The 14,124-nt window shown below is 34.7% G+C and overlaps 3 protein-coding genes across 4 annotated transcripts; 1 reads left to right on the plus strand and 2 right to left on the minus strand.

The window, feature by feature from the left end:
* Positions 1 to 3,768: 3,768 nt before the first annotated feature.
* On the plus strand, positions 3,769 to 5,260 carry gtr-1 (G_PROTEIN_RECEP_F1_2 domain-containing protein). Its single transcript, NM_075756.5, has 8 exons — positions 3,769 to 3,891; positions 3,937 to 4,151; positions 4,200 to 4,317; positions 4,363 to 4,431; positions 4,478 to 4,595; positions 4,644 to 4,753; positions 4,844 to 4,989; positions 5,039 to 5,260. Exons 1-8 carry the CDS (start codon positions 3,787 to 3,789, stop codon positions 5,145 to 5,147), a joined length of 990 nt encoding a protein of 329 aa, NP_508157.1. The 5' UTR covers positions 3,769 to 3,786; the 3' UTR covers positions 5,148 to 5,260.
* Positions 5,261 to 7,981: 2,721 nt separating this feature from the next.
* Positions 7,982 to 11,785, minus strand: F25E2.2 (Abnormal cell migration protein 18-like fibronectin type I domain-containing protein). Of its 2 annotated transcripts, NM_001270049.3 has the most exons (11): positions 11,555 to 11,785; positions 11,387 to 11,506; positions 11,171 to 11,287; positions 10,861 to 10,937; positions 10,479 to 10,566; positions 10,309 to 10,428; positions 10,044 to 10,259; positions 9,293 to 9,595; positions 8,580 to 8,967; positions 8,200 to 8,414; positions 7,982 to 8,145 (listed from the first exon to the last, which is right to left on the minus strand). In NM_001270049.3, exons 1-11 carry the CDS (start codon positions 11,712 to 11,714, stop codon positions 8,075 to 8,077), a joined length of 1,875 nt encoding a protein of 624 aa, NP_001256978.1. In that variant the 5' UTR covers positions 11,715 to 11,785; the 3' UTR covers positions 7,982 to 8,074. The 2 variants fall into 2 exon arrangements, with proteins under 2 accessions (NP_001256978.1, NP_001256979.1); NM_001270050.4 differs by lacking the exons at positions 7,982 to 8,145; positions 8,200 to 8,414; positions 8,580 to 8,967; ... (3 more) ...; positions 10,479 to 10,566; positions 10,861 to 10,937 and having other exon boundaries at positions 10,966 to 11,287; positions 11,555 to 11,718.
* A 378-nt stretch (positions 11,786 to 12,163) lies between these two features.
* On the minus strand, positions 12,164 to 14,108 carry F25E2.3 (Acyl-CoA thioesterase II). Its single transcript, NM_075758.7, has 9 exons — positions 14,065 to 14,108; positions 13,906 to 14,021; positions 13,595 to 13,649; positions 13,430 to 13,517; positions 13,256 to 13,383; positions 13,142 to 13,207; positions 12,633 to 12,837; positions 12,393 to 12,590; positions 12,164 to 12,344 (listed from the first exon to the last, which is right to left on the minus strand). Exons 1-9 carry the CDS (start codon positions 14,089 to 14,091, stop codon positions 12,244 to 12,246), a joined length of 984 nt encoding a protein of 327 aa, NP_508159.2. The 5' UTR covers positions 14,092 to 14,108; the 3' UTR covers positions 12,164 to 12,243.
* Between the last annotated feature and the right edge of the window lie 16 nt (positions 14,109 to 14,124).

Below are 14,124 nucleotides of genomic sequence, written 5' to 3' on the forward strand. Positions count from 1 at the left end.
TAATGAGGCATATTAGCATCTTCAAATGGTTCTGAACATTTTTCCTCATACATGCTTGAGTAAAAAAGTGAGTAAGTAAGTACGTGCTCTATTTTTAACGACACGAAATAAAATACCAAACTATAGCGATAATCAGAAAACATCGCTACGAACAAACCAGACGAATTTGAGCTGAGTATTTTTTATTAGTAACTTTGAACCGCAATAAAACTTTTTTCACCGTCTGCAAAACAATAAAACGTTGAAAAATGCCAAAAACACCCACACAATCCTTTAATTGCTCTCACGGTTGTGTTTTCTTGCACTTTGAAGTATGTCGTTTCTTTGTTGAAAATTCCCATTTTTTCCAAAATAATTTTTTTCTAATTTATTTTGTTCAGAATAGCAGATTTTACTTCTCATTCACTGATAGGAACAAATCTCCGACAATTGTTAGTTTTCCTTAGATTCTTGGATTCTTGTATTCCAGGACCCAAATGCAAATCTGAAACCAGACACCACATTCAGAGATTTTGATTTCAAATTCTAAATTTTCCCACTTGTTAGGCAACAGCTGCTCCTTTCTTTCCCCCTATCCCGTGGCTCTTGTGAGCACATAACATAGATTTTTCAAACTAAGGAGAGCAGAAAAAAAAATTAAAGTGCAATGTAACACACATTGTCTCATTTTTGTTGTCAAATTTGACAATAGATGAGGAGAAAACCGTAAGAAAATTGAAATTCGAGACGATTCTCGAAACCCCCTCTCGAACTTTGTCTTTGTGTGTTTTCTTCTCATTCATAACCCCCCCCCCCCCCCCCACTCTCTACCCAACGATATTTGATTTTTCTTGTCCTCTATATTCTCTTTCGAACTTGGAAAGACACAGATTTCACTTCACTTTATGTCAATACTGGGTCCGCATTTGTATTGTTCTGAAATATTTTTAATGTGTTTCAATTTTTCCAGCAAGAACTGTGTTCCCTGTTTTAATTGAGCCCAAGAGATCTTATGGTAGGAGTGCTCTGCATTTAGTCGCATGAAAGAAAGAGTAGAGAATGTAGGAATATTATTTCGTAGAGCCAGTTGGGTCAATTACTTAAAAAGATGCCTATGGAACCACAAAAATCAAATATCATAATTCAAACATTCAAAATTTCGTTTTTTTTCCTGATTTTTCTTCCACTCAATAAAAAAATGCTCTCGTTTTTTTAAAAATATACCTTACAAGGAAAGCTTTTTAGTTTACCGTCAGACTTCAAAACGAGACATGTGTCATTTGATGGTGTTCCATAAGGATATGTCATTGCAAAATTTTAAGCGGCAAAGCTCAACTCTCAACCCCTCTAGCATCGATCTGAAACTCTTTCAGTGCATTCGTTTCAGTGCAATTCTTGGCCAAGAAATTTTCAGATTTTTTTCAAAAAAATTAAAATTTTCCAGATTGTTTTCCTATTTTTAAATGTTGTGGAAAACATTGAAAGTTTGCAAGAAAAAAATTTGGAGCAATGCTACAGGCCTCTAAAGTAGTGAAAAAATGCACTGAAACAGTTTCAGATCGATGCTAGAGGGGTTGAGAGTGGAGCTTTGCCGCTTAAAATTTTGCAGTGACATATCCTTATGGAACACCTTCTAATGACATATGTCTCGTTTTGAAGTCTGACGGTAAACTAAAAAGCTTTCCTCGTTAGTAACGGTTATCAATCTTAAAGTTTCAGTAATTTCCCAGTGAAGTAGTAGTGACGAAACTTAACAAGAAAAATATCTGAATTTTCTTTAATTGGCTTTTTCTGCCACTTTTATACAAAAATTGTTAGGCTTTGCTTCTTCTATTATATAAAATTGCCGTTTTCTGAATTTTCACTTTTTTAAGAAAAAAAATTTCAGCTGGTCAAAAATTTGTCCATAAAAAAAATTTTTTGTTGCGTTTTTGTGTATTTTCTGAAAATCTTTTTTTTCGAAGTAACATTAAAATTTATTTATTTGCCTTCCAAGTTAATTATTCACTTTTTTTTCACATTGGAAATTTTGAGGCTGCAGTTTTTCTCATTTTATCTCACAATCAGTTTTTTTTCAATACCACATTTTTGGTCGAGTAAACCTTATTCTGGTACAAAAAGTGACTATTTTTGACAATAATTTTTTGGCAAGCAATTTGTCTCTAATAAGAGCCGTAACAAAAATGTTCACACTTTCGGAGGTCTGTCCTAATTTATTCATATTCATATTTGGACATACTCTCTCATGACATTCACTAGATGTTGCTTGCATTAAAAATATCTTTAAAATGTCATGTTAGCTTTAATAGTCTTTTTTTTTTTTAATAATAGGACACTTGCCTTAAAAATTATAAAAACTGAAATACTTCCTTCTCCAATTGTCTGTAAATCTTCACACGCAGATATCATATTCTGAACACATTCATAATATTAAAACGCTATTTTCTTCTATTAACGTTACTCTCAAAGACTATGAAAAACACCACACCACGACACATTTTCCAAATGAACACCGCGCACAACTTCCGGCCGGTGTTTGGTCATCTCAACCTTTTAAATTCAATTTGATTCTTTTCACACTGATCTCAGTTTCCGAAATTTCAAGTATGTAGTGTTTGGACATGATTTGTGTCTTTTATTAATAACTCTGAACTTTGTACCTACACTTTTGAATTCAATCTTAACAACTCTAATGCACTTGCACTGAACCATAAACCTTGAGCAAACATTTTTCGTTCTTTTTTGGAGAGCAAGAATAACAAAAAATATTATAAAAAGGGAGTTTTTAAAGTGAATAACAAGCCCCTCATTTTTGAATAGATCAATGTTGGGGTGCATAATAAAATTTTAATATATCAATTCAGTTCGGCAGACTAGGGAAATTCCACTTTGTAATAACAAATGTTAATTATATAAACTTGCTGAATAGTTAAGTTATTGATAAATAATTACAAATAATTTAAAAAAGTTTTGTTTGAACTCGATACTATATTTGACTTTCGGAGAATTGCTCCAGAATCTTAAAACATAGTATATTTAGGGATTTTCTATTTTAATATTCATCCAACTCCAATGTAGCACAAATGGCAAAAATTAATTTTTCAGAACAATTTGGTCAGTGCTCAGAATTATTCTTTTTTCTGTAGTTCGTTTTGTCAGTGCTTAATCTATTTTGACTAGTACTATTACCCAGGTTCAAAATTTCTGAAGTTTTCTCTCTAGAAATGCGGTACGGAATCTCGAGAGGACAAATTTTCTGTTAGATGCAACAGTGATCTGATTGGAATTTTAATTGATTTTTCATAGTCTCGTTCTCAGATCCTGTTTTTGTTTTTTCATGCTCCACTTTAAGCTTTCATTTTCAAAAAAATAAAAAGCTTTACATTTCACAAAATAAACGTCGTGTCGAGACCGGTAATCGTATTTTTGGGCAAAAATCGTAAAATTTCGCATCTTGGTAATGTTGCTAGTTTGGTCAGTGCTAAGATTACTTTTTTCTACTGTTAGCTTTATCTGTGCTATTTTTAGTTGTGTCATTGCTAAGACGTGCTTAGGCCCCTTCGGTCAATGTTATGGTGAACTTGGTCAGTGCTCAATTTTTTCATTATTCTTCCAAATTTATTACCATTAGAACATCCCAGATGTTTTCAATTTTTCTCGCGAAGCCGAAGCCAAAATATTGTTTGCGGTGTTCTCTTCTCGTCTTTGATTAAGCCATTATGTGAAAATAAGAACACAGAAATCTCTTCTTCGTATCATTCTGTTATTCCCTATCGAATTCGTTTTTTTTTTCAGAACACATTTTCAATGAGTGTTGGAACAAATTTTGACTGGGATTTTCCCGATTTTCCGCTGGGTAATTATTCATCTTCAGATTTTCCAATAGAAAAACTAAGACATGGCGATGATGAGGTAACGGAATTTTTTTTTAATTTTCTAGCACTCTTTGTTTTTCAGACTAACTTTGAAACTATTGTTGGTATCGCAGTTGTGTTCTCTGCAGCAACTGGAATTTTTGCAAACTTTTTGGTGATTCTTCTATCATTCGGTCATGTGCAGGGAGATTTTCGGTTTTTCGTCGCAAACCTCGCTTTAGTGGACATACTTTGTGGTTCTGTATTTATGTTTATGGGATATATTAATGTGAATGATGATCATCATATTCCTAGCCAGTGAGTTGATAAGTTTGTGAAAACATTTCCAAATTTGGTGTGTACCAGATTTCTATACTATATGACATTGGCGTTTTATGGATCATTTGGTACAATGATATGCGCAATTGTGCCGATTTCATTGAGCAGAGTGCTTGCTTTATCCAATGCTTCTCTTTATTCTACAGTAAGTTACACAAATATGCGCCAAATAAAGTCTTTATTTTTCCAGTGTTTCGGTGGTCGCCGTTCATTGATCTTCTGCATATTTTTGGATTTCCTTCCCGTTTGCATATTATATGTAAGCATTTCTGGTTTTACACAAAATCAAATAACAACATTTTTAGCTTATCTGTGTAGTGGAGCATGACGTCGCCAAGGTTCTTTTTTACATCTTTGCATTCATTACCACTTTGGCGTATTTTGTGGCATTTACCACAAATTACATGGTTTTTCGAGTTGTTGGTGAGCCCTTTTTTAACAGTTTGTTCATAAATTGAATTATATTTTCAGCAAAACATATACAAGTAGTCGAAAACCTTCATGACCAAGCAAGACTGTTGGAAACAAGGCAGGTTGCAATTGCGACACTGGCTCAAGCTATAATTCCACTTTTTTGCCAGGTAAGTTTTGGTTGACACCGTCTTTAAAAACTAAGTCGGTTTATGTTATACAAAATTACTTTTTCATGAAGTTCAACATTTCTCTTACAGGTTCCCGCTTTTCTGACACTGAGTTCAGTGCTACTACTCTCGGAGCCAATAACCAACGGCCATGTGATTATAACAACACAACTCTGGCTTGCGTTAAGCCCATTTCTAGACGCGGTGATTACAATTATAGTCATTAAGCAATATAGGTGAATTTGTATGGTCTGAAACAGTTTTATTATAAACTTCATATTACAGGAAAAACTGTCTCACTTGTGCATCTACCATGGGTAAACGGATTTGGAAGCCTAAAAATACAGATGCTCTATACACAGAGGAAAAAGAAGCTTTCGAAACTAGGCTTTGAATTTACCAACTTTTCCCCTTTTTTGCTGTGTTTAATTTTATCACTTTTGTAAATCTAAAGATCTCATTTTCATTCAATTCACGGTTATTTTAATAAATATTCTGTTCGTAAAATTTTCGGAAAAATTGAACAATCAGCTGATATCTTATTTAGAAAAAAAACGTCGGCCCTGAAACTTGATATCCTTATCATCTTTGAACGTCTGTTGAGAAACTTGCAAACACTGGTCAATGAGATTTGGTATTTGAACTTTCAAAGAAACTAATTCAATTCATCATTTAAAAAATCCGATTATAAATTAGTATTTTGTTGATTTAATCTGACTAAAACATGCTGATTTCAGAAGAGAATACACATAAAAATTGCGGTTCGCGTGTATGAGATGTGTATTCAAATTTCGCCACAAAATTTTAGTACAGTAGGGTAATTTTTATAATTTGGCAAAATTATTTTTGGTCATTGACTTTAAAAACTCAAAATTTCTAAAAAAAACCAAACATCGTAATAATTCTTTAAAAAATTTCAAATACTTTATAGTGGTTTAAAGATATTGAAAAGTTTTGTAGATAAATCTAAAAATTTTCTGACTTGTGCGTAAGAATAAGTTGCCAAATTTTCACGTGTTATCAATGCTGTTTTTGGTTTTTCAGGACCCAGTTTTTGCTTTCCCAGTTTGAAATTTATTTCCATGGTTGCTAACTGGACTAAACATCATTGTGAAAAGCTTAACATTTCAAAAAATACAGACAAACTGTTACTCATGTGAAAGTCAACAAAAAGTCTTGTCTACGAAATTTATATTCTCATAATATTCTTATTGTTTATACTTAAATGGACTTCAAACCTGCAACAATTCTTATTTTAAAAAACAAGTTTTTCCTAGAAGCATTTTGCCAAAAATGTGACAGGAAATTTTAAAGAATTTAAGAATCTTTGAAGAGTTTCATGAAGGTTTTTTAAGACTAAGGTCTCTTTTTTAAAAAACATCTCTAATTTTGAAACGAGAATTTTATAAAAATAAATTGTTAGTCAGACCTGTCCTGCTTACCAGTGAATGGCCAAAACCCAGAGTGGCCATTTGGCAAAAACTGAAATGGTATTCTTACTCCTGACAACCTCAGCTTTCGAATGACATACGTCTCGAGCCAAATGGCCACTCTGGGTTTTGGCCATTCCCTAGTTAATTTTTTATTTGTTTCTCTATTTTTAAATCAAACAAAAAAATCGAAATAAAAAATCCTACTAAACGTGAGTGGCAAAAAAATAACACAACAGAAACAAAAAACCATGTTCCATGATGCAATACTGTTACGACGACCGTCGTATAAATATTATTTTGATCTACCTTTATTGATCTGCCCTCGTGTCTTTGTAGTATGCACTTTCCCACTTTCCCGCGTCTTTCCCCCTTTCCCGTTCACCCCTATAAAAGGAGATGACTCGTTCATTTCTACACTCTTCTACTGGCCTAAGAGACTGTTTTACCCTTATCTCCCTACCTTGCCTTTAGCCCTTATTGCTCTATTGTTTCTAACTATTTTTTCAATAAATATATGATCTGTGATCATAACAACTGGCGATCAGGATGAGATATATGATCTGTGATTATAACAAATACACAACAATATTAAATTGAATTCCCATAACGGCTGTTCTTATCTTCAATAAACCGGACCACAAAGCCCACAATCGATCAAGAAGATCCGACTCAGAATATAAACATATTCAAAAAAATCGGAGGTATAAAGATTCCCGAAGACACTTTCCAATTACCCAAACTGTTCAAATTCTTGGTAAAATCTTCTTACTGGAACACTCATGACATAGTAAACTGTTGGGTCATTTCCTCCATGGTTACATTGAACCAATCATGATCGAGCAAAAAGATCCGACCCGTACCAATTGTTTTTCAAAAGTATTGGAGGTTTGTGGAACAGTTGGATAATAGTCGAAGATTGATAGTTAGTTCTCTGACTGATTGGGGACCGGAAAGATAATCACTGAATAAAAAATGAGAAGAGGAAAAAATAAGGAAAAAAACCTTGTTTCCGTGTCCTTGTTAAATAGTTTAAAATTTGTTTTTTATTGTTTACATTAGGAAAAACTTCCTGTTTTGTTAACAAAATCCGGTAAATAAGTTTTACGGCAATTCACATTGGTATCTAGAGTCGTATGGGTAGAAAGAATCGTATTCTTCTTTATAAAGAAAAAGTGAATATCACATCAAACTTGTGTCGTTGCGTCGTTGTTTATTTTTGTGCGATCATATTTTTTCTATAATAGTTATTTTAATTTAGCAAACACCCAATGCCTGAAAACAGTTTTGAAATGTTTTATTTTCTGAGTAATACATATCTTGGTCGTATCTTAATTGTTTTGTATTCAAATAGTATTTTAAAAAATATTTTACTTCTTGTATAAATTACAAATGAAGTAGCTACTGTTTTAATGCAACTATTATTTTCCCCTGCCAATTCCCTCTTCGCATTCCGCTTTTATTCTCCCTGTGCGATTATCGCGCAGGGGTGTTTGTTGCTGCGTCTCTTGTGTGGTCTCATCCGATCGCAAGCTAATTGTTTCGTTAAACCGATACGCGCAGGGAAAAAAAAATACGCAGCTGAATTATGAGAAATAGTACAGGGGTCATTAGGAACACAGCCGTGGCAGATTAGATTTGTGTATTAAAATTTCTAGAAAGAGAAATTATAATTTTTAGATTTGAAAAAAAAGGAATTATATTTTTTCATCACAAACGTACACTCACTTCAGTTGTAAAATAAAACATTTTGAACTTTTTTTCTTGGCTTAAACTGTACAGCTTCAAGGTATTAAAAAATATTTTGCAAAATTTTTATGCGAAAAAAAAACTATTTATGATCCATTACTTTAAATTAAAGTCTACAAAACATCCCACATCAAAGATTAAATTAAATTTCACACTGTGGTTTCAGGCAAGCTCCAGAAATTCTAGTTGACAAAATCGTTGAAACCGATGGATCTGGAAAATGATCATATTTTAATTAAATTTGATTTTGAATAAAAATAAACTTACGTGTTTCGTTGCAAATATCGCACGTTTTTGGGCACAACGCTCTCACAATTTTTCTATTAAACTCTTTCTGATCTTCACATTTACAATGGTGATGAGGGTGTTTTGCACATTTTTCACACTTGGAGTGAGAGCACTTTTCACAAGATTTCGAGTTTATTGGGCAATCCTGTTCTTTGTTTTGTTCTTTCTGGTGTGCAGGTTCTTGTTCTTCCAAGCTGAAATTATTTAAATTTATCTTGAAAAAAAAATTCAAATCGTTTTTGATCGGATGTTATTCTTTTGCAAAACGGTTAATTACAAAAAATTTTGACTACTTCCTTTTCTTACCAAAACCAAATTGGAAATGCTATTGTTAACAGTTTTTTGTTGAAAGAACTTACAAAACATGATCTATGAATTCCAACATTCTCGATCTATTTTTCGGATTCGTCGAGAACTTCTTCACTGCTTCTTTCAAAAACTTTGCATTTTCTGCCTCCGTATGGCAATAGATTCTTAACTTGTCACAATCTTCCACAAAATCGGTGCACTTCTTCAAAGGAGCAGCAGTTGTCGTTGCAATGGTAGTTGGAATTGAAGTAGTGCTGGTTGTAGTTGGGGCTGGGGTAGTTGTGGTAGTAGTTGGTTTTTGAGTAGTAGTTGGTGCTGGAGTTGTAGTGGTTGTTGTAGTGGTTGTTGGCTTAGGAGTTGTGGTAGTAGTGGTGGTAGTTGTAGGTAGAGGTGTTGTTGGAACTTCTCGTTTTACAGAATTTCCCTTTCCATCTTTCCCTGAATATTTGCCGGTGGAAGTTTTTTTGATAATCATTTTTGTGCGCATGAATGAATAATGTTTTTTTTTTCAAAAACTTTACAAGGGACACTTACACTGCTCTACCAAAAAACACTATCGATGTCCGAGATTAAGAGTAGTACATGTTAGACCAAAAATAATCCCACTGAAAAAACTCATTAGAATCAGGTAAGCTATGTCACTTTTTTCCAAAAAAATTTATTTTGGATCTACAGTGAAAACTTCCAAAATTCGGACACCAATCAATTATAAATTCTAAACTTTTTTCTGGCTCTAAAATAACAATTTCATCTCATAAAATACCTGAAACAATATTGCTCCACTGCTGTTTAGTCGCTGTCAACCACTTCTCCACTTCTTCTCTTGTCATCATTTTTACGATATACCCAGCAGTTCCATTCAAAGCACAATGCACGTATTGGTCTCCAAATTGTTGAATTGCATTTACCGTTATCATTTCCTTTGAATAAATACACCCGACTTGTGTCCACTTAAACTCGACAGTTCCATCTCGATTAATGCTAAACCCACAGGATTCCAGGCGGTCTCCGTTTCTAGCACGATTTTCAAATTGGATGATATCGCCGGATGTTGTTGTGCAGCCCTCTCAAAGTTAAAGATTTTGGTTTTATAATTATTACCAATCATTTTCAATAACTCGGTAGATTCTTTTAATGAAATTTCCTATTTTTCAATATAGTTAGATTCATAAAACCAACGTCGTATAAAGCGAAATGTATTTGTATTGAAATAAAAATACAGAAAATAACCACGTTTTAAAGTGATTACCGACATAAAATCATTATCGAGTTCCAACCTGTATATAGTCTGTTCTATGTGATATGTCTACCCCGCTTGTGCAGTGTAGGGTGAGTTCTTGTGTGTAGCATTTTAGCCTCTATGCCTAGCCACAAAACGGTCGGTAGCTCATTGGTATTTTTTTTATTAATTTCCTTATGACTATGCACATTAATATGTCACCTTACAACATAATTTATGTTTTTTTCTTGTGCGATAACCCGAATACCCTACTAAATATGTTATGCAAACTCACTCAAATCTCCGAATGATCGAACTTGTGTTCCTTGAAAACAATAAAAAGCGTTTCCATCAACGTAGCGAATTGCATACAATGGAATAAGGTAATTTCCAACAAGGCATCCTTCTTTCTCCACTTTCCCGAATTGGCATGCATAAACCGTGGCACCATCTTCCGAGTTCCATTCCTCATTGTGCCTGTATACTTTTCCATTGTGTCTGCATCCGAGTTCTAATAGAAAAACCGTAACAAAAGTTGTAAATTTTCATTTACGATTTACCAGTGACTTCAGCTTTTCTCAGCACACACTTCCCCTCAACCATTGCACATTTGACAACTGCATCGTCTACAGTTCCGAAATCTTCTGGTCGAATGTATGTGTTCTCTGCAGTTAAGCAGGCTGGAATTAAAGTTGTAAAGTTGGTTAATACGTATCTTTTTAAGTGCAACCTGCAACTTCTACAACAAATGAGCCATTTTCCGATTTTTTGCATTGCATGGTAGATCCCTTTCCAACAACTTTGTTCTCTGAGCCAATCTGAGTTAAATGGAATTTGGAAACTGGATCAAATTTGCAAAAAAAATTATGAAGAACTTGAATCACGTTTGATCCAAAATCCAGTTGATCAAAGTTAATAGCTTACACGCCAATTGTCTTTGAATCTACCCCAAAGTGTTACTACCAAATATTTTGTACCGGTTGTTTACATCTTTACCTATCCTTAGTATTCACTTACGCATATCAAAACATTGAATCAACATATGCGCTAAAAAACATAATTTGAAACTGTTAGAAGAAATACAACTAAATAGATTTTTGACATTCACTCACAATGATAACATCTTCTCGTCTATCAATCCATGTAGCTCTATCTCCATAAACTTGATCGCCGACTTGACATCCAGCAGCTGAAATGTTGAGAACAATTTTACAAATCTGATAATTCATCTTCATTGTTAAAAATTAAACAATTACAAAAGTTTGCCATATATGTAGTGATAAAAAAGATTATTAGGGATCATACAATGGGAATAATTGAAAAATTACAACAGATGGATGCATTAGATTTCAACATCACCATTTGGTCGAACGATGACATAGTTAGCTGGCACAATCGCATGATAAATCATGTATTGCTCACTTGTTTGGTGATTCAGCTTGACCTTGTTGCGTTCTATGAAGCATGTAAATGTTTCTCCATCTGGGAACGAGCGGGTTTTTCCGACTGGTAGAACTTCTCCTACGGGGTCGAGGCAGGCTGCAAAGTTATGTAACTGCGTTTTGTGTATTAGATTACCAGTTAGCCAAAATTTTAAACAGGGGTACATGACTAACAAACAAAAATCTCCTGACTTACTCTTCACAGAGTACTGAGCATTAGTTCCATCAATTACACAGTGATACTTGAACCATTTTTCGTTGTGGGTCTCCCACTGTTGCAAAGTGACACCGGTGAGATCATTCGATGGTTGGCATCCTAAAAATTTATTTTTTTTTCTTTTTAATTTTCTAATTCAAAACCCACCAGCAATATTGTAACCCTTTACACTTCCACTTTGATAGCATTGGTACTTGATATAGTTTTCCACAAAATAACTTCCCGGATTACAATTCTCCAGGTTAATTGGAGAAATTGCAGCTGAAAGTGGAAATATTCCGAAAAGTAGGAAAGTAACGATGTTCATGTCGAAAAGACAGGAATGAAAATTTGGGGAGCTGGGATGGGTGAGGGATGTCAAAAAGTGCAGTAAAGAATGCAAAAAAACATGAGGGGAACAGAGATGTGGGGGAATTTAGGGAGAACGATTTATCAACCGATCGGACATGTCTCTGCGAGTATCAAATACATCTCTGGTACATTTATTATTGATCGGGCTTTATTTAAAAAAACAAAATGGGGAGCTCATAGAGCTCAATTATATGACAAATGTTTATTTTTTAATGACAATAAATAGACCATAACGAGACCACAGTCCTGAAACTTCTCAAACTAGGGAAACAGTTTTCTGCTAGTATTTTTTTTCCTAAATTGTTTTACTACGCTAACGCGGATTTCTTGAAAGCTTCGAATCTTAGATGCAGGCTTTCTGGTGATGGTACTAATTTATTGTTAAGTAACTTGGTACTTACTTTTCAAAATTCTAAACATTTATTCATTTTATAGTTATCAAAATTGAATATATATACACAACCAAACAAAATATTCAAATATTGTCAAACTTTTGGAGCTCTGACAAGTGCTTCTTGAGCAGTCGAAATGATAAGTCGACCATCACGAGACCATAAACGGCCTTCAATAAATGCACGACTTCCACCTAGAATTTAACGCCATTTCTTAAAAAATATTTTACAGAATTTTATACCAGCTTTTGAGCTAATTGTCTCATACAGCATCCAATCATCGATTCGAAACTCATTTTCATGCATCCAAATACAATGATCCAGGGAAAAAGACATTGAAGGGATGAATCCGTTTCTGATATGAGGTCGTACTGCCGTGGTGAGCATGCTCAAGTCGGTGAGGTAAGCAGCGACGCACTGATGGAGACGGTGATCATCTCCTGAATCATAGTATTGAAAACGAATTATTTTGAACTTCTAACCCAAATTCTCTCTTGCTCGAATCCAAATCATCGACATTGGCTCAGTATCTTCTTTAAGCAAGTACTTGGCTGGGTTGACCGGGCGAACATCAAAAACTCGCTCAAAAGCATCTGGAATTTCTTTCAAAAAATGTTGGATGACACCAGCGGTGACTTCATCGACTTCTTTCGTGCGGAGCACTTCCAGCGCTGCTTCTCGAGCTGGCTGGAAAATATATAATAATGGAAAGTAAACCTAGAATTGCAGTGTAATGTTATTATATTTTTTAGTTATATTTCAAGCTTCCATGGGAGGTGGGCCTGTTTTCAGGACGTGACGCCTGCCTCTAACCTGCCCGCCTCACGCCGGCCTCTCGCCTTATTTTTACGCCATGGCGAACAATCAAAGGCTTCATGTTTGCACCAAATAGTGCCAAAGGTGGTTCTTCCGTCGCGGCACTATACAGAAAGCGCGTGGCAGGCGTTTTGGTGCCTGCATGGAAAAACTTGATTGTTTTGAAGCAACCTACAAGCAATTGTTCTGGAGGTGTTACTTCCGGCATTTTGGAGCTATGTTTAATTGCATCGGGTTCTTTCTGAAAAGTATCTCTTTTTTTATTCTCTGTTCCATTTCCCCAGCATACATGATGGAAACTAATTTGGCAAGAAAAAATTGCCTCTCCATCCTGCACAGCCTTCACCACTCGCGTACAAAAACTTCTTCCGTCTCGAATGCGGTCGATCATGTAAAGAATCGGTTTGTCCACACTCCCTGAAACACACAACACAACAGTTGCCGTCTTCTGTTATCAACTGACCCGTCTTGATGAAATAGCTATGTAATGAGTGAGGTATGAAACAATCTTCCACGGTGGCAGCTGCTGCCGCCAACGATTGACCAACAACCTAAATATTTGAGGATGATCGGTGGGAACTGATATATAGGATTTGGAAGTTTATATTGAAAATTTGAGTTTTCTTACCTGACCGCCATAAACGGCATTGTAGGAATGACGACCCTTCAACAAGTGGCGAGCGCTGCAAGAAAATCTAATGTTCTCATGTTTTGTGATGATCGAGTCAGGAATTGTGCGACGTGTGATGTCACATCATTCAAAAATATATTATAAGCAGAGTCAAAGACTTTATTAATAATGCACATGCCTGAACACTTTTTACACTTTTAAGGATATTTTTGTAGTGACTGTTCCGAAAAATGTTTGAGCTGTCTCCGAGCACCAATCAAAATGTTGTTGAGCAAAATTTGAAAATACATCATTTTTCCAACACTTACATGTACAGATTGGTATCGATTCTCTGTAGATTCAGAAAAGTATCAATGAGCCCTGCTTTTATATCATTTGCTCTTGACTCAAACTCGATATGCTCCACGTTGCACAAAGGAGTTCCCTAAAAATCTTTCAAATTGCAATTGAAACAAACCCTAACATACCTCGGTTGGTGCTTTCGGTTTTGCCATGATCAATCTGAAAATTGAAAATAATAGTTCAAA

Source organism: Caenorhabditis elegans, chromosome X (genome assembly GCF_000002985.6).
Source record: "Caenorhabditis elegans chromosome X".
Lineage (NCBI taxonomy): Eukaryota > Metazoa > Nematoda > Chromadorea > Rhabditida > Rhabditidae > Caenorhabditis > Caenorhabditis elegans.

Excerpts from the sequence above, each read along its gene's own strand:
- gtr-1 (NM_075756.5), top strand. The coding sequence starts at position 3,787 with ATGAGTGTTGGAACAAATTTTGACTGGGATTTTCCCGATTTTCCGCTG. Across the intron at positions 4,152-4,199 it reads GATCATCATATTCCTAGCCA|ATTTCTATACTATATGACAT; the intron begins GTGAGTTGATAA and ends GGTGTGTACCAG. Across the intron at positions 4,596-4,643 it reads CATGGTTTTTCGAGTTGTTG|CAAAACATATACAAGTAGTC; the intron begins GTGAGCCCTTTT and ends TTATATTTTCAG.
- F25E2.2 (NM_001270049.3), bottom strand. The coding sequence starts at position 11,714 with ATGAACATCGTTACTTTCCTACTTTTCGGAATATTTCCACTTTCAGCT. Across the intron at positions 10,938-11,170 it reads CAAGCTGAATCACCAAACAA|CTGCTGGATGTCAAGTCGGC; the intron begins GTGAGCAATACA and ends TCAACATTTCAG. Across the intron at positions 8,146-8,199 it reads CGATATTTGCAACGAAACAC|ATCCATCGGTTTCAACGATT; the intron begins GTAAGTTTATTT and ends ATCATTTTCCAG.
- F25E2.3 (NM_075758.7), bottom strand. The coding sequence starts at position 14,091 with ATGGCAAAACCGAAAGCACCAACCGAG. Across the intron at positions 12,838-13,141 it reads CACCTCCAGAACAATTGCTT|CCAGCTCGAGAAGCAGCGCT; the intron begins GTAGGTTGCTTC and ends TATATTTTCCAG. Across the intron at positions 12,345-12,392 it reads GACAATTAGCTCAAAAGCTG|GTGGAAGTCGTGCATTTATT; the intron begins GTATAAAATTCT and ends GTTAAATTCTAG.